General features: G+C 39.9%; 1 protein-coding gene across 1 annotated transcript in view; it reads right to left on the bottom strand.

Annotated features, from left to right (window-relative positions):
- syt6a (synaptotagmin VIa) overlaps positions 1 to 26,382 on the bottom strand; it is an 86,854-nt gene that overhangs the window by 7,100 nt on the left and 53,372 nt on the right. The window contains exons 2-5 of the mRNA XM_026153692.1: positions 16,046 to 16,436; positions 13,074 to 13,632; positions 4,137 to 4,257; positions 3,050 to 3,221 (exon numbers count right to left, since the gene is read on the bottom strand). Of these exons, the coding sequence (XP_026009477.1) occupies positions 3,050 to 3,221; positions 4,137 to 4,257; positions 13,074 to 13,632; positions 16,046 to 16,436 (1,243 nt within the window). The remainder of the gene's footprint in view (positions 1 to 3,049; positions 3,222 to 4,136; positions 4,258 to 13,073; positions 13,633 to 16,045; positions 16,437 to 26,382) is intronic.

Here is a 26,382-nt window from a genome sequence, read left to right as displayed (position 1 = left end):
TCCGCTCTGTGGCAGAAGAACTGACTCGCTTCAGAGCTGATCTCTGCTCTCCTAACAATGTGAAGTGTAAATGGAGGAAACACATAATCCCCGAGATTATTAACAGCACTGGATTTTCTCCTTGCATAATAGCAGACTGTAAAGAAAGCACTTGGGGTCGCACCTCTAATCCTGGTACTGCTCTGCTAATAAGAAAGATAAAATATGATCTATATACATATATATATTTGGGGGGTTTTCCCCATAAAAAATGTCTCCTACTTCAAATGAAATGATTATGTGATTATTCCAGTCAAAAAGAAAGTTTGTGTTTTAAATAGACTTTATACACCAGGACTATAACGTGTATACAACACTAAAAGCATCTTCAGCTCTACTGGACCAGTAGGTGTAGGATTATAAATCAGTTTATAAGAGAAACACGTCAGGTGGAGACTAATTTGGAGGCTGGGCAAAGTTGTCCTGTATAGTGGATATACTGGACAAAGGATGTTGAAGGAGGAGCTGCCGGGCAGAAGACTCATGAATGTAGTGAGGCAGGATATGCAGAACGTCCATGTGACAGAAGATCATGTGATATGGTGAGATGGAGACAGATGGTCTGCTGTGGCGATTCTTAAAAGGAGAGCAGAACAAAGAAGAAGATAGGAGACATCTCATATGAGGCCTCCTTCCTCCTGTCTGTACATAGATGTGAGTATTAAGATCTGTTGGTGAGGAAATGCTCTCCATTTCTAGATGATTGAAGCCTGCAGCTGTGCAATGGTCATTGGTTGTGGCAGCTTCGGATGACCTCATTAACCCAGCTCATGTCAGGCATATTCAGTAGCAGACATTATGGGAATGATGTTGGCAAAAGAGGTGTCTGGATGTGTTAAGAATCCATAAAGACCTACATTACTATGTCAGTCATACCTGTTTTTGTAGTTAGTTTTGTCTCCTCAGTCAGTCACATCTCCGTGTTTGTTTGTCTTTCTGTCTTCTGTAGGTTTGTGCCTGTGTTTCTGTATTATTTATTTCCTGCTCCTGTTCTGTATTTTGTCCTACTTGCCTTATCTCGTTATCCCAGATTTGTTCCCACTGTGTCTCCCACCTGTTTCCTCTCCCCTCATTACCTGGTGTGTATTTGTTGTCTGAGTCTCCCGTCGTTCTTTGTCGCATTCTCCCTGAGGTTACGTGCCCTGTGTGGTCTGTATTGTTTCCATAATGCCAGTTCCATATGTTCTTGGTTCCTGCCTAGTCTAAATTTTTCTTATTTTGTATTTTGCACGAGTTACAGCAATAAAGCTGTTTTTTGAGTCAAGGTTTGTTATCTGCCTCCTGCATTTGGATCCACAGTCTGCCTGTCACACAGCAACATATGACACAGACATGTATGCCAGCATCAACCATGACTGTAGTCAGCTTTAGTGAACGAAATGGCTCTTAGAGCCGAAGTGAACGAGGCGAGCCGGCTCCTTATCGCGAGCTGTGGGTTGTTTTTTTTTTTTCTTTCTCACACCCTCTCTCTCTCACACTTTTTTTCGCTTCACTCCGCACGCGAGCCTTGTGCTTTGCGCTGGGAAGAGGGGGGAGGGGCAGTAGTTACACTCGCAGTAGCACAGGAACAGAGCGCGAGGGAGAGAGAGAGAAAGAGAGCCAGGGACATCAACGTCACATTAGAAAGGTATAGTAATCATCCACAACTATTTTCAGTTGCGGATGATAAAGGATTCCGAAAGTTTATTCATGCAGGTCCATATGACAGAGAATGTGCATGTTCTTTTTGTTTTCATATTTTAATTTATATTTAATTGTGTTGTGGTTTGTAGTGTTTTGTGTTGTTAAACTTTAAATTTAAAAGGAAAAAGCTGAAAATTTAAATAGTTAAAAGTTGAACTGTGAATAGTTAGTTTTTGTATTATATGATTTATTTAAAAATTTTATGTGGAGTGAATAAATAAAAGTATATTTACGGTGGCCCCTAGAGACAAAGGACGTACAAACTCCAAAACACGTACAAACCCCAAAGCACGTAAAAACTCAGAAGTACGTAAAAACTCAGAAGTATATATAAACATATATAAATAAAACAACTTTTTTATTACATTAGTAATTCCTTTTGTGTATAATTTTATATTATTGTTAATAATAAATTAATTAAAGCAACAAAACAACCTGAAGAGCCGGTTCGGAGCTGAAAGAGCCGGCTCTTTTTAGTGAGCCAAGCCGAAAGAGCCGATTCTCTAAAAAGAGCCGGAAATCCCATCACTAGTCCGCTTCAGTCAGTTGTGGCACTAATGACAATGTTGTGCTTTTGTGGTCTGAGGCTGCCTAGAAATATGTAAACTGAACCAATTCTGAGGTGTACAAGTAATATATAAATTAGTATTTTTTTTTTTTTTAACAAAACTAAATAACATATAAACTGTAGTTTATATGTGCCAGCAAATAGATACTCTGCAGGATGTGAACTTTTCTAAAGTATTACTTTTACTGAGTGCGTGTGAAGAAGTCAGGAAAGGGTTTTTATTACGTATATTAAATTTCACACAAGTGAAAATAGGGCATGAAGTGACACAGTGTATGTGTGTCACAACCGGCTAAGAAATTACTTAAATTGTTGGATATGGTTTGACGATCTATGGATGCATCCCCACTGAAACCCAGCTGACAGAACAGCTGCTAAAATAACACTGAAATAAAAGACAATACAGGACTTTATACCCTTTATCCTTCTTGCATTTACCTAGCAAGAGACTTAGAAAATTTACTTTGTGAAATCAGTTATTTGGCCTTTATTTGTTAAATAGAAATCTGGTTACATGTGCATTTATTTCATTTTTTTTATTTTCAAGAAATTTTAGACTGCCTCCCAGCATTGCAAACATCTCCCACACAAACACTGTTTTCCTCACATTTAGTTTTCTTGGTATCTGGTCAGTCTGATCATGACTGCTGTGGGAGCTTCATATGTTCAATGAAAAGGCAAATGGATAAAAATGTATCAGACAAAAAGCCGAAACATTTTTTCACTATTACTGAATGAGCAACTCAAGTATATACGTACAAATCATAGTCCATGACGGAGATGTGCAGGCTGACGTGGTCCATACTGTCCGGTGGGATGTCAAAGATGATGGCCTCGTTGTAGGTGGGATTCAGGGTGTTCTTTTTAATGCTCGTCTTCTTCTTTTTCAAACGTCTCCCATCACAGATGAGCGACACTTTCACGTAGGGATCTGATAGGTGAGAGGAAAACAGGATAAACAAGGGCAGAAAATGTGTCTTTATAGTTGAATATCATTACGTTTGGACAACTTCCAAGTTGTACGTCTCTTTCAGGAGCAGCCAGAGCAGCAATTATCACGAAAGCCTCTGGCAAATTTTAAAAACAACAAAGCTTCTGTGGTTACTTTGACTGCCAAAACATCTTCAAAGAAGTCCAATGAATACAGTGTTAATAGTGTTAACATGAAAGCAACACTGGGGGAACCAGGAATCACTAATGTGCATAAACGTAGATGAGTGAATGTCTTATCTAACCAAAGACAAGGAGAGGCCATAGAAAACTGCTAAAAAGCATGACTGAGAGAGTCTCCTGAATGCTGATTTCAATTTTCATCTGTTAGTAATAAATCACTTTGCATGAGTTATTATACTACACTAATCAGATGTAAGCCACCTTAAAAAAGCCAGAGCATACAGCCCGATATACTTAAAGGCACGGTTCAGTAAATCGAGATAATGGCAGTCAGCTAAATCCACGAAAACTCCAAGGATTAAAATTGTGAATAACATAAAAAAAATTTAAATGTCATTTAAAACTGGAAGAAAATTACCTCTTTCACTCCGAATTACACCTAAAGCCTGGCATTTAACGTGTAATAAATGTCACGTTTCATAGGGAAAATGTTTAATAGAAAAAGTGGAACAGCAGGACATTAAAATAAACACACCGCCTGAAACTATTTGCTGACATTGTCTTAATATTGCAAGTGCTGCTTATTAATATTTGCTGATATAAACAGAACGCAGCATTAGGGAGAGAGCTTTCCTTTGTTTATTTAATTTGACATGCTCACAATTGGATTCTCAAAGGAGCACCATTCATTTTGAGTCAGTGCAGCTGAAAGTGCAGGCACAACACAACACACCTGAGTATCCAGTGATGTCCATGGCCTTTAGGTTCCTGCACTTGATGACAGTAAGTGTGAGTCTGCCTGCAGTGGGCAGGTAGCATAGTGAAAACATGATCTCTCCAAGGTCGACACTTTCCTGCGGGAAAACAAACACGAGCACAGATGAAAAAAAAAGAATCTCTTTTAGTTTCACGTTGACATTCAGCCCGGTGCTTCGATTCAGGGAGAAGTGATGTACATTATGTCTCTTACTGAAGGTTTGTTTCTGGGATCAATGCTTATATTTTGTTTAAAGTCGGCTCTTTGTAACCACTACAGCACTTAGACTGAGTGAAGCTAGGACTGCATAATGCACTACTGGGTTATCTGTTCTGAAGATTCTGAAGATATCTGATGCCCCGATTAGTCTCACAGCTGAGACTAGCTATCTATTTAGAGCACAGATTACACACAAAGATGCATTAAAGAGTCAATTTGATGCAAAATAATGCAATATTTCCCCTTATTGGTACCAAAAAGCAGCTGCATTGTGCTTCTGTTCTTGAATCTCTGCACCATCCATTTCAGGTTTAATGCAGCATATACTTTTATCATAAAGTACACTGCAGTTTGGAGGGTTGCCTGCATTTTCTTTAGAGTTCCTCTGTCTTTAAGATGAGATTTCTTTGTTAGACTGAGGTAGCAGAGAGATGTGAGGATATGAAACTGCAGTTGGATTTGAAACAAAGACGGCACTGCCCAAAAGGGAACTGTAAGCACTAGCAAGGAACCTTAAAGATTAATTTGCATGATGGAAGAAGCTAATAATTTCTAGACAGATACATAATACTATACATTTCTTAATTGATTGTTACATTATAAAAGAGCTTACTTAGACTCTACAGCCACCTTGAAGTCTAATTGCAATCCGTGTCAATATTTAATCGCTTGCCATGGTTCTATATTCCTCTGCATACATTTTACACTACTCAAGCAGTTATTCAAGGCCAAAAGGGTCCACCCTGCATTAAGTTTAAGGCCAGACATCTCTAAAGGAGATGTTAGTGGAACTTCAAAAAGCCTTTGATCAGTTTCTGACTTTGCATTTGCAAACGATTATGAGAAAAACAGTTGTGAATTATTCAGTGAATGAAAACCCAGAAAGCAGAAAACATGTCTTCTGTATTTTGCACGACTTGCACGACGTTCATCATTTTGAAATGTTTACATCTGTACAATTATAGAAAAATCCAGTACATATTTACTGTATCTGACATGTGCAAAGAGATTCTTGACTCTTTTATTTTTGGAGTAAAGAGTGGGACTCCACCCAACATTGAGGCAATGCCACAGGTTCACAAGGAGACAAATTAATTTGAGAGTCAAGTGCATTTTTCTATAAAATTAGTTAAACAGATTAGATTTGACCCGCTTTCTGTTTATCTGTACATGTAGATCTCATTTCCAGTGTTTTATTATGTGCACCAGAAAGTGCTAATGTTTCAGAATTATATTACTCTAATGTGTTTGGTATGACCTTACCAGCTGGTAGTTGGATTCATCTGTGTCCAATCAAAGCCCAAGTTATTAACAATGTCACCCGTAGAGTGAGCCACATATGGGGTGACTAATGGTGCATGGCTCATTTTACACTGAGGAAAGCACAACACAGACTGAAATGTTTGCACTTTTTGCAAATGTTTTTTTTTTGTTTGCTTCAATGGACCTTAAATATATCAAAAAGAAATATTTAAAATCAAGACTTGTGTTTGAACTCCTTTCTTGTTCTCTTCGTCAGTCTTCTCTAAGTGCACCACAACATTTCATCAGTTTCAGCTAATTATAAAGCATAATTTATAATTAAAGCATAATTATGCTTTAATTAAGGCATATATGCCTATATATGCATATATAGGCATATAGGCATATATGCCTATATGCCGTTGTTTGTATTGACGACATATAGGCATAGAGGATGATATATAACATTACCTTGGACCTTTGACCTCTTCCTAAATGTCAAATACGATTTCCTAAAAAAATCTCCTTCATCTTTGAAACAATGCTTAAAATGTTACTGCCTATTTAGAAAAAGATACTGGTGTATGGTCACATTTGACCTCTGATCTCACTTTTACATTTTGCATGTGCCTTTCTTTCAAGCTGGCCCAAAAATGTGTTATATCTTTAAATAAAGTTATGGTGGGGCGTGGTCTGCAGCGTGGCTGCAAGGGAGGCGGACGCACCTGGACATAGAAACTTGGTCGGGTCTGTCGTGGATTTATTACAGTGGTGCCAAAACCCAGGATTGGGCACGACAGACCCGACAAAGTTTCCATGCTTTTCAGCATACTTCTTTTATTTATGGTTGCTGTTACAAACACGGCTGCAGCTTTTCAGCTCGCAACCAAACACACACATGAACAACAACACAAACTCAAGCCCCAATATAGACTTTAAAGCCGGCGAGGCGTGATTGCGGATGCCGTCCAGGAGTGTCCGCCACCCTCGCAGCCACGCCTCAGACCACGCCCCATCGCAAAAGTATTGTTAGAAGCCACCTATTTAATACATGTGGTAACAGGCTAAATATGTTGCAAAGAGTCCCAAAATGTGACAACAAGATAAACAGCTAAATGAAGTTACAGACACATGCGACCATATTTGGAGGAGCAGCCACAGACGATCTCACTCTTGCACTGATGTAGGAAGTAGCAACGTCTCATGCATCTGTATGTTTTTAATGAATGTATAGTTTACGTTTTGGATCATATTTGTGACCTGATCACCATCATTCCCCTCCATAGACATCCATCATCAGAGTTGTTGTTGTCTGGTATCAACGGCAACAGAAGACGAGTATTTACTTTGCCAAAGAGAATTGAATCTTTCACCGCTGTCAGAATTTAGATGTTTCCAGATCATTGCCAATGGCAATAAATTAAAACAGAGTACATCCAATTCACATATTAGGGTTCCAATGAAATGTAACCCAATTACACACGCAATCAAAGTGTGAATCAGTCTTAAAAACAGGTTTGCACCAATAAGAGCTCTCATAGTCGAAAACTTTCTAAGCACAGCTGACAGTCCTGCGTTGAGTCCCTGCTGAGCTAATAGTCTCAAGAAGAATGAGTGTCCTGTTATCTGTCCAATGTGAGTTATTAGCCAAAAGAGTATTAAGGTTAAACAGACCCCTAATCACCCTGAATGAGCTCAGTGAGAACAGCACTGATTGGCAAATCCCAACACGTCTGTCTGAGCGCTGCAGTCTTAACGTCTCCTCAGACATACAGCTGAGATTTGGCTTTCTGCGCTGCCGATGTGAGGGATTTTGTTTGAAGGGTGTGAAGGTTGAGCCATAATGTGAGAGCACAGCAGAAGTGTCAGACGTTGTAAAAGCATAAAGTGACACTTTGATTGTTCTTGTAGAAATGCAGGCTGTTTTGGTGCCAGTCAGTAACATCTGCACTGCATTAATAATTTCTCAGGCGTGTTTTGGCACTTTAAGTCCAAGTGTCTCTTTAGTGCACATTAAATTCTCTAAAGAACAATTGGATGGATAGCCTTAAAGTTTTTTTTCATGCGATCAATCAAAAAACTGTTTAGATGTTTTGCTCAAAGCGGAAAGCCTCATGATGGCCGGATGAAAAGAAGGGAAATCACCACTGATTTGAAGGCCTAGAATGATCCCGGTGATTACTGAACTTTTCATTTTCGGTCAGTGCTTTGGTCTATGAGACTGCACTCTGAGACTTGGTGCTAATTGGCAAATGATAAGATGTTAAACTAGAGCACTCGGTTAAAGTTGTTTTGACACGTGTAATGGAGAACTCAACTTTTATAGATCACCCAGATGAGCATATCAGAAACCAAATATCCACTTCAGTCAGACTCAACACGCCAGCTCCCTGGTACAAAAATATCAGATTGAGCTTCTAGGTACAGAACTGTTAAAAGGTATTGAGTGTTTTCTTATTTATTTGCACATTTGTGACACTTAAATGCTTCAGATTATCAAATATGTTTTAATATTAGACAAAGATAACCCGAGTAAATAGAAAATCCAGTTTTTAGTGATTAACCACATTAAAAAAAAGCTAAGTCGAGTTTCACTAGCTGCACCCAAGCCTGATTGCTAGCAGATCTATTGAATCAAGTAATGACTTGAATAGAATCTGTCTGACAAAGTGATGTAGTCTTAAAGATCTCAAAAAGCTACACATCATCCAAAGAAGCAGCAGAGAAACAAAGTATCTGACATCTATCAGTCAGGAAAGGCTTATAAGGCTACTTCTAAGGCTGTGGGACACCAGCAAACCACGGTGAGAACTATTAACCACAAACTGGGAAAATGCAATGCGAATTGTCTGAAGAATTCACAACAAGTCAGGGTGCATGCCCATGTTCATCATGCTCAGCCTCCTTCAGCTCCACCTCTAGATTAAACCAAATGAATTTTTTTAGCAATGCAAACATGTCTGACACCGAATACATGTCCCGGTGTTATGTATTTAAAATGCAAAAACTGTATTCCGTTACAGTTACCCCTTAAATAGGTGATAATTAGAATACAGTTACTTTGTTGAAATAAATGGGTTACATGGCAGTCTTTTCTCGTTTCATATGTTAGGCAATCCCCTCTGTAATTTTGGTAATTCACACTTTGCCAGAAACCCAAACAAAAAAATAAGAGGCTCTAATGACTTGATTCTGGTCACTGCAAAAGCAGCTTTGACGATAATTACTATGCATCATCACTCTTGATGCTCTGCTGAACAGCAGGACCTGACCCTATATTTTACTGAAATACAAAATGGACTACAAGTTGGACCCACTGATTTTTGCCTTCAGAACTGCCTTAATTCTCCATGGCATAGATGTGTGTTCTTCAGCCTACCTTGGTTTTAACAAGTGGTTATTTAAGTTAGTCTTGCCTTCCTATAAGCTCAACACAGTCTAGCTATTCTCATCTGACCTCTGGCATCAGAGAACTGCTGCTCAATAGATATTTTCTCTTTCTCAAACTACTGTCTGTAGACCCCGTGTGGAAAATCCCAGTAGATCAGCAATCAACCACACCACATTCAAATCCATAAAATTATCTTTCTTTTCTTCTGAAGTTTCATTTAAAGTTCCACCAGGTGAACTTCAATATGTCTACATGCCTAAATGCCTAAGTTGCCAGTGAGTGTAGTCTTGTGCTTTTACTTGCTGTCTTGTTGTTCTCTCATTTCTCCTCTTTTCTCTCTTTCGCCTCAAACCCCAAAAGGTCAGCTCTTAGGGGTTGAGGCATGTGGCTGCCTCTCTCTGAGCCTATTTCAGGGCTTTCCCTGTTAAAAGTGAGGACTTCCTTCTTACCTTTGCCATTTGCTAGCTCACAGGGGATTCTCGGACCAATGGAGTCCCTCTTGTAATATTGTACAGTCATTACTTTGCTATATAAAGCACAGTGTTGTGGTAATATAAAAATAAAACTGAATTGAGGCTAAATAATTTAAACAACTTTCTTGTCATATTCTACCATAACGATGTTTTATTACAACGAATTTGGCTTTCAGTCCCAGTCAGAGCTAATAAATAATGCTACTTATCAGCCCTTTAAAGACCTTCCCAGAATAGCTACACTGAACACACATGAGAAATAGTCTGAAGTGACTAAGTATCTGGTCTCCTCTGGATTCTTTATAAAAGTCACGCTTGTGGGTTGATGTTATTGATGACTATCGCTCATTGATCTGTGAAGAGAGAAGAGCTGCTGGTTATTTTTTGTTGCTGTGCCTCACTCTGCTCAATACTGCTGTCTTTTCCGCTCATTAAGCTGCAGAGTGTTGTACACAGTCTCACATCGAACACTACATCATACTGTATTTGTTTTCTGTTTTAACTAAATCCTTGCACCATCTGTGCCTTCTTTATGTTGCCAATCTGGAATTTAATACGAGCAAGGGATTTTGTCGTAAAATCATTTGGTGGTTCAATAAAGTTTGTGTGCCAAGGAGAAGGCTCCTTGCTTTTCTGCCCTCTAAGCAATAATGTTGAGATTACTGAACAACCCCTGAAGAAGTCCAACAAGAGTGGGGGTGGGGCTTATGAGAGATGTGAGGGCTCAGACGAGGTGATAAAATGATGAAGGGTCCGAGGCACCTAACACAAACAATTTGTTCCTAAAAATGGCCCCTGGATGTTGTCAACAAGTAACAAAGTCAATAGAAAAATGCCTGCATGAGTGTGCAGTGAGTCAAAAATATTCTTTTATGGCTTTACATAAATTTTTATTCTTCACTTTGAAGCTCAAGGATCTGCTGGGGAATAATGATTTCTTGCTGCTAATTTATGTATTAGCCTAAAATGTAGTGAGGTTTTAAGCATTCTGAGCCATATTTGCCAGCGATGGTGGAGCATGACCATAAATACAGAGAGCTTCTCAAGGAAATCAGATCGTTTGTTTTGATGGAGCACTGAGGTGAAATATGAGCATCCAGAAGCCGGTAGTGCGCCTCATTTTAAATTCTATCATTTTTCAATCTTACATTTGCATCTTGATTGAACTGTGATGAAGATTTAAAATTAAAAAAAGATTTGATTTAGTCACAGTTGTATTATATTTTACTTTATAAATGCCACAGTGCCAGTAATTTGAACTAAGGGAGATATATATGTAAATATTACTAAGAAGAATCCACTAGATCAGGAGTGTCCAACTCCAGGTCTCTAGAGCCGGTGTCCTGCAGGTTTTAGATGTCACCCTGGGTCAACACACCTGAATCAAATGATTAGTTCATTACCAGGCCTCTGGAGAACTTCAAAACATGTTGAGGAGGAAATTTAGCCATTTAAATCATCTGTGTTGGATCAAGGACACATCTAAAACCTGCAGGACCTTGAGGCCTGGAATTGGACACCCCTGCACTAGATAGACTGTGCCCTCATTTACTACAGGGAGTGCAGAATTATTAGGCAAATGAGTATTTTGTCCACATCATCCTCTTCATGCATGTTGTCTTACTCCAAGCTGTATAGGCTTGAAAGCCAACTACCAATTAAGCATATTAGGTGATGTGCATCTCTGTAATGAGAAGGGGTGTGGTCTGATGACATCAACACCCTATATCGGGTGTGCATAATTATTAGGCAACGTCCTGTCCTTTGGCAAAATGGGTCAAAAGAAGGACTTGACAGACTCAGAAAAGTCAAAAATAGTGAGATATCTTGCAGAGGGATGCAGCAGTCTCAAAATTGCAAAGCTTCTGAAGCGTGATCATTGAACAACAAGCGTTTCATTCAAAATAGTCAACAGGGTCGCAAGAAGCATGTGGAAAAACCAAGGTGCAAAATAACTGCCCATGAACTGAGAAAAGTCAAGAGTGCAGCTGCCAAGATGCCACTTGCCACCAGTTTGGCCATATTTCAGAGCTGCAACATCACTGGAGTGCCCAAAAGCACAAGGTGTGCAATACTCAGAGACATGGCCAAGGTAAGAAAGGCTGAAAGACGACCACCACTGAACAAGACACACAAGCTGAAACGTCAAGACTGGGCCAAGAAATATCTCAAGACTGGTTTTTCTAAGGTTTTATGGACTGATGAAATGAGAGTGAGTCTTGATGGGCCAGATGGATGGGCCCGTGGCTGGATTGGTAAAGGGCAGAGAGCTCCAGTCCGACTCAGACGCCAGCAAGGTGGAGGTGGAGTACTGGTTTGGGCTGGTATCATCAAAGATGAGCTTGTGGGGCCTTTTCGGGTTGAGGATGGAGTCAAGCTCAACTCCCAGTCCTACTGCCAGTTTCTGGAAGACACCTTCTTCAAGCAGTGGTACAGGAAGAAGTCTGCATCCTTCAAGAAAAACATGATTTTCATGCAGGACAATGCTCCATCACACGCGTCCAAGTACTCCACAGCGAGGCTGGCAAGAAAGGGTATAAAAGAAGAAAAACTAATGACATGGCCACCTTGTTCACCTGATCTGAACCCCATTGAGAACCTGTGGTCCATCATCAAATGTGAGATTTACAAGGAGGGAAAACAGTACACCTCTCTGAACAGTGTCTGGGAGGCTGTGGTTGCTGCTGCACGCAATGTTGATGGTGAACAGATCAAAACACTGACAGAATCCATGGATGGCAGGCTTTTGAGTGTCCTTGCAAAGAAAGGTGGCTATATTGGTCGCTGATTTGTTTTTGTTTTGTTTTTGAATGTCAGAAATGTATATTTGTGAATGTGGAGATGTTATATTGGTTTCACTGGTAAAAATAAATAATTGAAATGGGTATATATTTGTTTTTTGTTAAGTTGCCTAATAATTATGCACAGTAATAATCACCTGCACACACAGATATCCCCCTAAAATAGCTAAAACTAAAAACAAACTAAAAACTACTTCCAAAAACATTCAGCTTTGATATTAATGAGTTTTTTGGGTTCATTGAGAACATGGTTGTTGTTCAATAATAACATCATTCCTCAAAAATACAACTTGCCTAATAACTCTGCACTCCCTGTATGTCCTACATTGTCATCATGGTTTTCATGTCCATGTCCAAATGGATACTCAGGTAGGCTGTAGCATTTAAATAATCCTCAGTTGGTGCTAAGCAGCCCAAAATATTGCCCATACCACTGCACCACCAGTTGCCTGAATCCTTTGTGAAACAGTCAGCCTGTCTGGCACCAACAACCACATTAAAAACTCATCTTTCTTCCAAGTTTTAATGCTCATTTTTAACTTGGTCATCTTCCTTTGTCTGTATTCATAAATGTATTAATTTGCTGACTTGTTATTGACTGATTAGATATTTGCATTGATAAGCAACTGAGCAAGTTTATCAAATGAAGTGGGCAGTGAATGTTTAAATAAACTAAAGGATGTGTATCTCTCTGTCAGACTCTTTAATATCACATCACTTTCATTTACTTATTACTCATTTGACTTAGACTCTAATAGAAAAGTTTAAAAAGTCAATAGATTCTTACACTGGTGGCATACTGGATGTCCATCCATATGTTTGTCTCCCTGGAGAGGTCTGACGTCTCAAACAAGTTTTCCATCACCACCTCACCAATCATATCATGCCGTGAAAATCGATCAAAGTCAAAAACACTCATATGGAGCTTTCTAGCGGCCAGCTCATCATAAGGCACAGGAAACTGGAAGCTCTCACTGAATGTGGGGTTGAGTGTCTTCCGGTGGACGCGAGTCTGGAACTTCTTGCGGTCGGGCAGCAGGTAGACCTTCACATAAGGGTCAGATGTGCCACATAAGTCCTTGGCTGGCAGGTCTACTGCCTTGAGGATGTTGACAAGGAGAGACTCATTTTCATAGTCATACTTGAGGGAGAAGTTAATCTTGCCACAGTTTTTGCTGCTGTCGTTGGATGAGTCCTCTGATTCTGGGACCTTCTGTTGGTAGAGCTCTGGCTGGATACGTCCGATGCTAGTGGGCTTTTCATCCTTGTCCACCATGTAGTCATTTCCTAGGTCTAGACTGCCTACCTGCATCTGCCTAGGCAGGTGTCTTTTGAATGAGTTGTGCCTACAAGGACAGAAAAGAGAAAAATAATACAAGTGGGAAGGAATAGCTGTAGTTTGAGCTGTGGTGAAATGATAACATATTCTCATTTTCAACTAGTCACAGACTGACATTTGGTGAGGAAAGTCTTCCTGTAAGTTAATACAAAAATAACCAGTTTAACATCTCACAATGTAATGAAAAATGGCAGCCTGCAAAAATACACTGAAGGAAGATGGGACTGCAGATAGTAAAGTGACAACACCTCCAACCAGAAGACAAAAATAACAGTAATTAGTCATTTGCAGGACTGCTTTTTTAACAATTTCATATTACTTTTGTTTTTGACATTACTATCTCTTTTTTTTTGTTTAGTTAGGTTTAGATATTAAAACTATGAAATCAGGTTTAGAATATTAAATATCCATCCATCCATCCATCCATCCATTCGCTTCCGCTTATCCTTTTCAGGGTCGCGGGGGGCGCTGGAGCCTATCCCAGCTGTCATAGGGCGAGAGGCAGGGTACACCCTGGACAGGTCGCCAGTCTGTCGCAGGGCTAACACATAGGGACAGACAACCATTCACACTCACATTCACTCGCACATTCACACCTAGTGGCAATTTGGATTATCCAATTAACCTATCCCCACAAGCTGCATGTCTTTGGACCGTGGGAGGAAGCCGGAGTACCCGGAGAGAACCCACGCAAACACGGGGAGAACATGCAAACTCCACACAGAAAGACCCCGGCCTGATGGTGGAATTGAACTCAGGACCTTCTTGCTGTGCGGCAACAGTGCTAACCACCGTGCCACCGTGCTGCCCTATTAATATTAGGGCAGCACGGTGGCACGGTTAATTAAATATTAAATATTTTATACTAAAAATATTTTAGTTTAAAATTTTGCCTTCTCTAGGACAAGCACATATGAAAAGGTCTTTCACGTGAATATGGTTTCTCTGACATTTCCTTGGTTTTCTTAATTTCAAAGGTTACAGTCTCATCGTGTCACGGCATTTATTTCAGATTCTGAGCTACCCAAAGTGAACACTATCCGACTAACATGCAGGTTTAAAAAATGACAAGACTCCGTGCTTTTTAATGTGATGTCTATGAGTGTTCGGCATCTGACTCTGAACTAAACTAGTGTTGGCACAATACAACCAAATGTATCACGTTATGTCTTCTGCTATAGTGGCAGTCGATCAAAGTTCATTCTTGCCTTAAAAAAAAGGATGTGACCTGTATTTCTACAGTAAGTAGGCCTGTATTTCTGTTGTATGGAGCTATCCCTATCCCTGACACCTGATGGGAAAATTTGAACAGGAAGTGTAAAAAGTTAAAGTTAAATGTACTGTGACAGCTCAGTGAGCCCCAGTGGTGTGAACATAAATTCTTATCCTTTAAAAATTATCCTGTCTGTCTTTTTATTGGTTTCTTTGTCTGCCAACCCCTCCTAAACCATCAGGAGTTGGCATTAAGTTGACCTGAAAGCTACATGAACACTGGAAGAAATTCACTTGTCAAGCATCAGTTTGACAGCTGCTCGTTTCAGTTGCCTAGGTAACCCTCTAATGTATTTAGTAACAGGCCACATGTCAATCACTGGTATCCTATGTTGTCACTGGTGATCGTTTCAATTGTTTACCTAGAAGATGAGAAAAGTTTATCCCGGGTTTTACCTACTTTGCCTATAGTAACCCGAGGGTTCTTATCTACATCAGATATATTGATGTCAGTACGTTCCCTAGTAATCTCCCATCAACTGGCAAAAGTTACTTGGTTTTAGCATTTATGTACCTATAACATCCGATGAAAGCATCTTATAACTTTAATTTCATGACAATAAAATTTAATTTATATCCATATCCACGAAAGCAAAATTATGCATGCCTAGCAACCACCTAGCAACGAGGTAAAACGACCCTTTAAAAAAAAAAAAAAAAAAAAAAAAAGCCTTTCTCAATGTGAATAATTGTCTTTTTGCATGAATAGGCCATACAATACTATACCATGGCCATGTATTAGTATGCATAATAGCTATAATAAATCATTGATGTTAACTAAATGGTAACGTGGAATTGTGCTTGTAAAGCTGCAAGTAATCTCTTCAAACTGTGTTATATTTATACTTCTGAAGAAAGTCTTATAGACAGTAATTTTAAGCTGGAGAGAGGTGCCTCTGAGGCAGAGTTTAGTATTCTTCAATGTTATTTATAATTTACTAATTTATTAAATTACTTAGAAAATGTTAATCCTTATATGTAGCAGTGACTTCCCCCTGGTTTACACACTTTATTCCACGTTAGATAACACCATGTCTTGAATTCAGCTTACACATAATCCTCCACATATGCACACATATTATAAATAACCACATGAGACAGTCTCATGTGTCATCAGATTTGCATGCACATGCATGTATGTGACTGACCGAGTGGAGGAAGCTGGTTCAGTTGTTTGCCTTTGCATGCGTTGTGTGCGGCGCAGGAAATGCTCCCTCATGGAGAGTTGCACATCAGTGGGGATGTCAGGAGAGGTATGGCTTATCTTCACCGCAGCCTCCAGGAAACCAATCGAGCCCATGGGGTCCTTCACCTTCTCTGTTGCCATGGTGACTGGCGTCTGCTGGGGGCTGGGTAACAAGAGTGGCGGCTGAAGCGGGCAGTGCTGTGGGCCAAGGGGCGGGCTGAGGGATGGACTGAGAAAGGGGGCCTTAGTCCGCCAAGGTACCCAGCACAGCTTCCAGGAGACAAATGTAAGAAGTCCCAGGAATGCCAGGCCACAGACCACAAACACACCGAGCAGGAGGCCAAAAGTAGCGTCTGGTGACGAGCCACGGGGGCCAGAAACAGAGGATCATACAATATGGATAAACAGATGGTGATCACAAGGGTGAGAGGGGACAGAGGACACAGAGAAACAGAAAGAGTCGGTTAGGACATGATTTTTCAAAAGGCCTGGTGCTAAATCTGGTTTTAATGAAAGACTAAGGACAGTAAGCAAAAACTACAAGATTCATAAATATTAAAGTAACCTCCATTTGTCTTCCTTTGGGTCAACAGATAAGAGAAGCATGGTAGTGTAAACGGAATTTAAATGTGTGCATGTGTGTAGTGTGAACTCATACGGGGATAATTTTCTATGACATTACACTCATTCTAGTGGTAAAAGTAATTATAGCCTGACAGATGATAGTAAAAAAACCCAAAACAAACAATGTAAAGTGTTTACATTTGTAAAAAGGCTCATGAGAAAAGGACCACGGTGCCAGGAGCCTTCCACTGGGATTCTCATCATGAAGCAGATAAAGCGGCCGGGCACAGTCAAACTCATTTATTTTATGGTATGAAAATGCTTTCCAGGGAACAAGCAGCATACAAAAAGCTGGAGATGTACCAGGAATGCTGACAAGCACTCTGCAAGGATTCACAGGGACCATAGGGGGGGAAAAAATTACTAAACACAGGAAACATACAGGCTGCATCTCTCAAATTTCCCTTTGGGGCGTCTTTCTTATAGTAATTATATCTCACTATATGACGCTTGGAGTGTCTTCCACGTGCTTCGACAGGGATTGCTTTCAATTCTCCAATCTTTGCCTGAGTGTTCTTTTCCATGCACTGTGATTGCTCAGATTTAACTCGTGCCATGGAGCATCTCATGGCCTCTCAGAGGATGCTCTAACCCCCCTCTTCTCTCGACATAACACCACAGAAATCAGCGGCAATACGCACTCGGTTTACTATCTGATATTTACCCAGCTCAGCCTTTTCTATAAGAAACCTGAGGCGTTTGAAGCTCTGTTTACTCAGGGTTTTAATTTTAGAGACCATATGTAGTATACAAATAGTAATCAGGCAGCTAATGTGCTATATTTAATAGCAGTCAGCAGTCAGTATTTTTATGCTGTTTTGAATAATTTTAGCTTATAGGTTTATTTAAACGATTAAGTGAATTTTTTAAAAACAATTTTGTGTCTGTGTCCATTTATCATTTCCCCTGCATCTCTGTCTGGTGCTTTTACTCCATGTCCTTGTCTTTTTCCTCCTTAGAGATGGTTGGCCCTGCCTTTACTGGTTCCTTGTTACCTTATCAGTTCCTCCTGTGTATTTAAAATCTTGTCTTTACCTCTTTCAGTTTCTAGTCTTCCCACTTATCTGTTCTCCTTCCTTTTAACTCTCTGCTGACTCCCACTGAATACCTTCTTGTATCTTTAAGCGGTTCTCTAAAATCTGGCTGTTTAGTTCTGGTTTTCATTATACAATGACATCACATTTTGGTTTGTGAAGTCCCATTTTGGAGCCTTGAGCTGCTGGCCATGAGAAAGAATGCAGATTTAAGACACTTTACACATTATCTTCACTTTTCAGACTTCGAGGCCAGTCCAGTATTTATGTACACAGTATATACATTTTATGGTTCACCCCTATGTGGGTTTAATTTCTGCATGCACTCACCTTACCTGCTGATCCTTATTAGCTTTGTATAAAAATATAAGTATTATTTATTTATTATCAGTTATTATCAGTATTTTTTTTCTCTGGTCATTTACTCCATAAACCTCTTTGATTTCTTTTAAATAAGCTTTAAAGTTTACAATTGTTTTAAGAAACATGGAACTTTAATATTTATCTCTAAAATACATTAGAAGTATAAAGTTACAAAGAATTAAAATACTTGAAAATAGCTTCTGTTTTTTTACGTCATGTTTCATTTTTTACTTGTCCAAAGTGTTATGGAAAAAAATCCCTAGAATCTGCAACCCCCGGTTTTGCACAAATTAAGAGCTTTGATGTTTAAAATTTCAAACTAAATGGAGAGTCCACTAAGAAGAATTTATAGCTTAGCCAAGCAGCGGTCTGGATTTCAAGTCTGGAGGATTTATGCCTGAAGAGGATTTCTTGGCTGTCCACAGCCCTGGCCTCTCTATGTCATCTGAAATTTCACACAGCTCCCCACAAAGCTTCATCTCAGCTGGACAGTCGTTTGCCGAGTCTTCATCCCCCGTCACGGCAAATTGAAGCTGACCCTGCACCGTGCAGTGAGATGTGCTGCTGCATGTCTGTCCTGACGATATTTCGCTGGAAAATATGTTGACAGGTAAGAAATTTCATTTGAACATGTTTACTCTGGTTTGTTTTTAACTTTTCCACTGCAGCAACACATCTTCAAACACAGGTTGACATTTGAGTTGGTGCCCAGCGCCACCTCCATGTTTGTGGGATGTTCTGAGTCTTAGTCATGTTAGTATTGATGAATTTTGACACTCCATTTATTGCATTTAATGCAAAATCGTGCACTAAATTTTAGAGCTTTGGGGGATGTAAATAGGAAGTCAAGATTTCCTGGTTTTAATATATTACTTGATATTTAAACCTTTATTCATGTTTGCGTTTTTGTAATTTGACATTAAAGCTATGGGGAATTAGCTGATAACAATTAGGTTTTATTCGAATTATCTGACATTAAATAAAATGCATAAAAACATCATGGCTTAGAGTCAGGTTTCAGGGTTACAAGAAGTGTATATTGTGTCATATTTGATAAGTTTAAGGGTTTTCAGTTATGATGAAATACAAATATAAAATGCCCTCTGGAAGGGAAAGTCACACTAACTCCAAATTCAGTTCAGTCCCCTCGACACACTTTCACTCCATTTACATGTTTGCATCAAGGATTCATCACATTAAGTGCTTTTCAGACCAAATAGCCTAAAGTGGAAGTGGATTATGAAGCCCTCCAACACAGAGTCTAAGCTTACTAACTACTGTGGGAAGGTAAAGCATGTGACTATTTCAAGAATGTCAGCAATAAACAAAAAGAAATGCACAATTTTTGTATATTTTAGATAATAAATTCCAATATTGACTAGAAATACCAATATATGAATATAGAAAAATAGGCTAATTAAAGAAAATGATAAAAACATCCAAATGAAACTGAATCGAGGCACATCTTCTAATAAGTGGTAGACATGATCTTAGTATGCTGATTACAAGGTCATCTCCAATCTTGCTGCTGTATTTCTACAACCCCCTTACTTAAGAGACCCCTCATGAGCTTCAAGTGTGACTCCACACACTAACGGAGTGAGAGGGAGTAAGGGCCTGACTAGAATTAGGCTTAAATAAGTGTATATCATGCCTGTAGGCTCTGATTTGATATTAGGTTTGAGTATGTATTTTTATACTGCAGCTCCAAGTACTGACCGTGTTGATAAGGGGGTCCGTAAGGCACACACAATATCTAAAAGTGAGCCTCGCTGTTTGAAAACCTCTTCAGTGAACTACTACTCAAGGTGACTTGTGTAAACACGCAGGCACACATGAGTTCTTTGTAATACAAAGTTCAGACTCAAGTATTTTAAAGTTCACATTTTCAACTCTGGAGAGAGAACTACACGAAAAACTCTAAACGATACTTCAAACAACCACACTTTAGACAAACACAGACAACCCTTCTTTGAGGAACTGGCAAAAGATAGACGTTTGTCCAGTCGGCATCTATTAACGTTTTCCAAGGTCGCATGCTGGCTCTGTTAATTCTGCTCACAGAGGTAGATTCAACTTCATCCTCAAACAGTAAGAAATAACTTATATTTAAAGTCTCATGCAAAATTTTATTCTCCCACCAAGGGCAGCTGTAAATTGCTAAAGACTTGCAAAGATAGGCCTAACTAGAATAACGATGGATGTTATGCTTGCAGGGTCATCTCGGGAGGTCTTAGCAGGTAGTTAAAAATTTCTTAATATGAGTCCTGCAAATCCGCACCTTTTATTTAAGAAATCTTTTGCTTGTTAGGTATCTGAGGTAAAAACAGTGTGCAGCACAAAGCACTTCACGAAGTAAGTTTATTTCATTTTTTTTTATTTCAAACATGTGCCTTCACAATCATTACAAAATATCATTCCATTATTTGTTAGAAAAGGAGTAGGCAGAAGTATATACTCTGCCAACAGATGACAAAAAAGTGGATACATATTTAAAAATACTTAATGTGCTGATCACTGCAAAAAAAGAGTCAGAAAGTCTTAGCATCTTGAAAAAAGAAGGCAACTGGACATCTTTGAGTTAATGAAGACACTTGGAGAGTGCCAGGTTTTTAACACCTATTGGGGTCAGAAGATGCCAAAGTTCACATTTTTAACTGAGAAGAGGAGGCCACTGCGTTTGTGTTTACTGTGAACGACCATCACTGAACAGAGGTGCAGTCCACAGATCCCTTCCCACGTGCTTCTACCCCACTCACACCTCGCCTCAGGTGACCTCAATAGGTCTCATGATGGGCGAGGGCAAAGTTTCACATGAGCAAAGGCCGTTTTTCCACCCCTTGGCTCATGTGATGATTCAAATGCCATAAACAGCCAATATTTGAATAACAGATAATAATCATGGTTTTTTTTCAGTGTAGAAATGGGATAGTGTCCTAAACACAGATGCTCTCTTTTGCATCACATTTTGCCTCACAGTTAATTTCTGAGTAGAAAATAATCTCAAAGCTGTACACATTAACTTTTCTGACCCTTAATGGATGTGATCCCTCTTTTTATTCCTGTAGTCTCAGTATCTCACATAATTTCAGTCGTGGTGTTTTCTGTTTTCAGATCATTTGCAGTCTCAGTGGATTCAGGATGGGCTGATGGCTTGCAGTTCAAGAAGGAACATAATAACACATTTCAGCCTGGCTCAAAATCACTTGACACTTCCTGTACTTGGCTGAGAGCAGACTTTGAACTGGACTCAAGCTCTGCCTGACAAAGTCTGCCAAAACACAAATCCAGACAAGAGTGCTTATTGAGGAAATGTTTGTGCAGTGATCTTTTCTTCCTATCACAGCTCCACTGTCACTTCTTGAACTTTTGCACTTTCTATGGCAGACGCCATGCTGGGTAAAGGTATAAAAAGAAATAGAGACACAGATTTTTTTTTCTTTAATCGTCCATCTTACACCACTGTTAATGAGAAGGGTAGTTTTTCCTGTGCCTCTGGTACAAAAATAGAAATGACAAAAGTAATTTGCTGCTAATTTCTGAGTGCTTTTATTGTCTGCCAGTGTTGAGACGATGTGACAAACTCAATGCAGAAAGCTAATGAAGCAGTGATAGTGAGACAGAGACAGAGAGCTGGTATGACTGCTTGAGGAATAGAGAGTGATGGAAAAGCCATTGTTCTTCCTCTCCAGACAGATGGTAATGGAGCAGAGCTGCGTGAACATATTACTCCCTCTGGACACAACCTCGCCTGACACCGTGAGACTAAACTGACCTCAGGGTTTACCGCACTATTAATGATCACACCCACGCCAAAGAAGAGTGGACTCTCACTATCCTGCAGCCAATCAAAGGGGTCTTTTTGGGGTCCTTTCATGCTGCAGACGCCTTTTTCGCAATCAATACTGCAGCGGCCGACTCAGTCTCACTCCAAAGCTGGGCTTTAGGGCAGGTGAAAAGGGCAGGGAAGTGAAGTATGGAAGATAGGATGTTCAACTATGGGCCTTGCGTGAATGCAGCTCGAGCGCTTTCAAATCGTTGTGGCATGCTTACCCTTTCCCACAAGCTGAAGCACATTGAGGGCTGAGGCATGCAACAGGTTGCCGCTCTCTCTGCTGCCACTGTGTGCGTTTCAGTACAGGCCTAGTTTCTTGTTCGAATCAAGCTTCCTTTCATCAGATATTTTGTGACGGTGCCCAAGGGGTTTTTTGTTTTATTTGACGAATGTGCTTAAGGGTCTGACCTGGTTTCCATAGTTACGCAATAACTAGAGAAAGTATGGATCCTCCGTGTTTGCTTGCAAGAACCAATTAATCTCTTGCCCTTGTAGCTCATTGATATTGAAGGTGGGCGTCCGGGTACACACCGGCTCACTCCTTGGCGGCCGCTTGTCGGGGCCTGGGGCCTGGGGCTCGCTCGGGCCCCTTTGGAGGTGGGGTGCCCCCGGCCTCTCGGCCTGGGGCTCGGTCACTCAGGCACAGCTGGGGGCCGGCGGAGCTCACGGGCGCGTCACTGCAACTCCCCCTGACTTCTGCTCCGCGGCTGCTGGGCGAGCCCTCATCTGGGACTCTCCTCAGCTCTTACTGGAACAGTGGCGCGGCTGCCCCTCTGTTGGTCTTCCATGGTCTCTTGTGTTCTGGGGGCCTCTGGATGTCTGGAGTTTTGATCTCCTCCATACCCACTTCACACCCTGGAGGACGGGGCTGTGGCCCCCCCACACTCCCTAACAGATCATTACATGGAGAAACCTTTGGAATGCAAGCATGCTGATCCACACAGGTATGCACACATGGGTATTCACAGACGCGGACTAAAGCTTTCTTGGCTGCTGCCTCAAAGCACACTGTGCGCTGTCTATCTTGCGTGCTGCACAATATCGTTTATTATTTAGTAAATACTGATATCTATGACTAGCTAGTTTATTGTGATGGTGCTTTGTTTTCTCTATTATTATGTTGCTCTTTGTTGTTTGCTGTCTCCTCTGTTTGTTTTTTTTGTTTGTTTGTTTTTTCTCCATACAGGTAACCCAGGAGTTCTTTTTTTTTTTCTCTCTCTTCCCCCCCCTTCTCACCGTCTCTTCTCCCCTTTGGTTTTCTTTCTTTCTCTCCCCCTCTTTCTCTCATTCATTCCCCCTGTCCTATTTATTAAAAAAAAAAAAAAAAAAAAAAAATTACAAAGGATGAACTGAAGCTCTGCCATCACGTAATGTCGCATACTGCTGTTTCTGATGTCATTAAAAAAAAAAAAAAAAAAAAAAGATATTGAAGGTGGGCTTCAGCCGTTGTGCCCTGATGTAGATTATGGGATTACTGAGGCTGATGGCTCTGTCATTTTTAAGCGAGTAAGATTGCAACAATAGTCTCAGTGAACTGAAAGTATTATTTTAAACTAAACCTTTTCTAGGCTCTAAAAACTTTATGGTTTAGATTTACTTGATTTACTTTAACTCATTCTGTCTTCACCCCACCATCCTTCTAATGGTGATTTTGTGGGTCTGACAAATTTAAGTTATGTTCCACCCTGGGATGAGAACATGCTGGCAGATCTTAAAACATCCTGCTAATAAAAAAATACATTGCTTTAAGTATTTAAATGACTGCACAGAAGGTTTTTGTTCTTTCATATTTAGTATAGCCAGTCACTTTTATTGCTAAGTAAATTCACACATTAAAAGGTATTTGGTGGATGATGATAAGCACAGAAGCGGTGAGTGAAAGGTAGCATGGTGATGTCTTAGATTTTCAAATATGAATGCAATAGAACAAAACAATATGCGAACTATATGAATAATATAAATAACTGCCTGTTTTATAAGAAGAGGGACCTGCACAATAAAGTGGACTCATTCTTTGCAGTCACAGTGGAAATTTAACCTGTTGTTTAAGTTATATGAATCATTATATTATGGATGTATGTAGCACAAAAATAGATGGAATTTAAATAAGTTAATGCATGAATGCAGGCATATATGAATATATAGATTAAACCCTCTGGTCAGTAACATGTATTTATGCATAAATATGCAGGGATGCAGAAAAAAAGCTAAATAACAGGTTAGGGTTGGTAAAAATAAGCGGAGCGGTTGATGTATTATGTATTTTCATATTTACTTTAACATTTTCCTGAATTTGAGAATTTATTTCTGCACGCAGACACATTGCATTTACCCTCCACAGCTGTAGACTGAAGTTAGGACCACCCACCCGATGTTACTTCTGCATACTCAAGTCCTTGTTTTCTCCCCCATATGACAGAAGCAGATGTGATGTCTTCCTTCTGGATATGTTTCTAAGAAAACTGAAAATCCTCTAAAATGTTACTTTGCATTGACTTTTTCTTTTATTACAGCTTTTATTTCTGTAACGATTTGGGCAACATATGGTGTAGAGTCGACAGCAGAATTTAAAGTACTGCTTTATTGTGCCCCCTCGTCCCAGCAATCCTGTGGCTATGTTAACAACACAGATTGAAATATGGAATTTAAATAGGAAAAGGAATAAGCAGGGGTAAAAAAAAAAAAGCCTTCTTAAACAGAAACCCCCCGAGATTTCGGGCGATGTCTGTGAGGATGGTGGCGAGTGCTGGTGCTGTCTGTGCCCCACACACTGAAATAACTCATCTTTTCTGCCTTTCACACAAGGCTATGACATCTGATATTTCTGTGGGGGAAAAACAGAAAAACTTCTGTCTTCATGACAAGATAGAAAAAGCAGTCTTTGGCGATTTCATGTATTTACCTGACATGACAAATTAATGTGTTTCTGCATCTTTCCACAATGTACAGAGATACCGTTTTCCAAGTAATACTGAATAACCTGCGGCAGCTTTTAAAACTAGTTTCAGCTCAAACATAAAGAGCAGTGAAGCAGATCTGTTATTAATGGTTCCAACTTCCAGAAAAAATTAAACTGGTTCAGGGAAAGAACACATTACACAACAGGTAATGACATTTCATGGAATTAGAAATGTGAGCTGACTTTGCACAGCTGATTTTAGCCCCCAATAGGCTTTGTATTGTACAATCCCCTTAAATTGTAAATGTTTCCCAAACACACTTGTTTCAAAGCTGTCACTAGTAGCTTCCCTGTCTGCTTTCCCTAAGGGGTGAAATAATACGCTCTAATCTTGATGTGGGTACCTCAGCCATTTTTGGATTTCTGTATCCCATGGTGTCGTTTTCAGAGCAATCGGAAAATCCCATAATCCTCCAGATCCCCAAATCCTAAAGCCCCGACACCACATGTGAAGAGGAGTTTAGGCCCCAGCAGACTCTGAGACTGTGGGAAAAAAATAACACCCTCACATTTTCTGTGAGCATCTTTTCACGCTAAGGTGGGAAAAGATGCTCATGCTTTAGGGAAAAAAATGTCTAAACCAGCCTCAATGAAATATAATACCCCTATTAGTCATTGCTTTAATTTGAATTGAATATTTTTACAGCAACAGTGGTAACAGTACAATTACAGCACCCAGCTGTGTTGGCAGTGAGACAAAAGGGGACAGAACCTTTTATAGACACAACACTTAGTTTCTTTCCTCCCTGAAGTGAGCTCGGGTGCTTTAAGTGGGAAAAAAGAAAAAAATAGTGAATATTGGGTAACATGTCAGAAGCATCAGAGCTGACAAAAGATTTGGGGCGATGCCGCGTCTCTGCTACATTCACTTAAAACCATTTGCCCCCAATAGTCAGCTCAATCACTCTGTATGGGTGACAGTTTGAAACCTGTGGGGCCAAGATATACTGTCAACCAGAAATGTGTCCAAATACTTTAGAGCTGTCTGTAGGAGCAGGTGGTGGTTTTTGTTTTTTCAGCCTGAGTTTTGTCAAAATACGCTGCAGAGATGTCGTGTCCAGGAACCTGTCACTGTGAAAACACAGACAGCTCGAGGATTCGGCTGCATTGGGACAGATTTTTGCCTCTGGAATGCAAAACGCCAAATATATTCCGCTGTAGTTATCCATATCATTTAAAGATTAAGTAGGACGCAGCTTATGCATGTATAATTTCCAAACACCTCCAAAGGATATAAAGATTTAAAATCTTTTTTAAATTCTATATTAACAAAGTAGAATTTTGTGTTGGTTTCACAGTGCACAAAATAATCAGATTTCTGTTGTTTTTGTCCAGCCATGTATAATTTACTTATAATTAAGTTAACCCCTTAAAGCAGCAGTGCAGTTTCAACCTGTTTTCATTCTCAGGGTATCGAATAATACAGTTTTTGTCAAAGTTGTTGGCAGATATGCACCATGGCATTATTGTTTGACCATAGTGAG

This window comes from Astatotilapia calliptera, chromosome 20 (genome assembly GCF_900246225.1).
Source record: "Astatotilapia calliptera chromosome 20, fAstCal1.2, whole genome shotgun sequence".
Taxonomy (NCBI): Eukaryota; Metazoa; Chordata; class Actinopteri; order Cichliformes; family Cichlidae; genus Astatotilapia; species Astatotilapia calliptera.
Note: the sequence above shows the minus strand (reverse complement) of the source record. Positions and strands in the feature narration are given on the sequence as shown.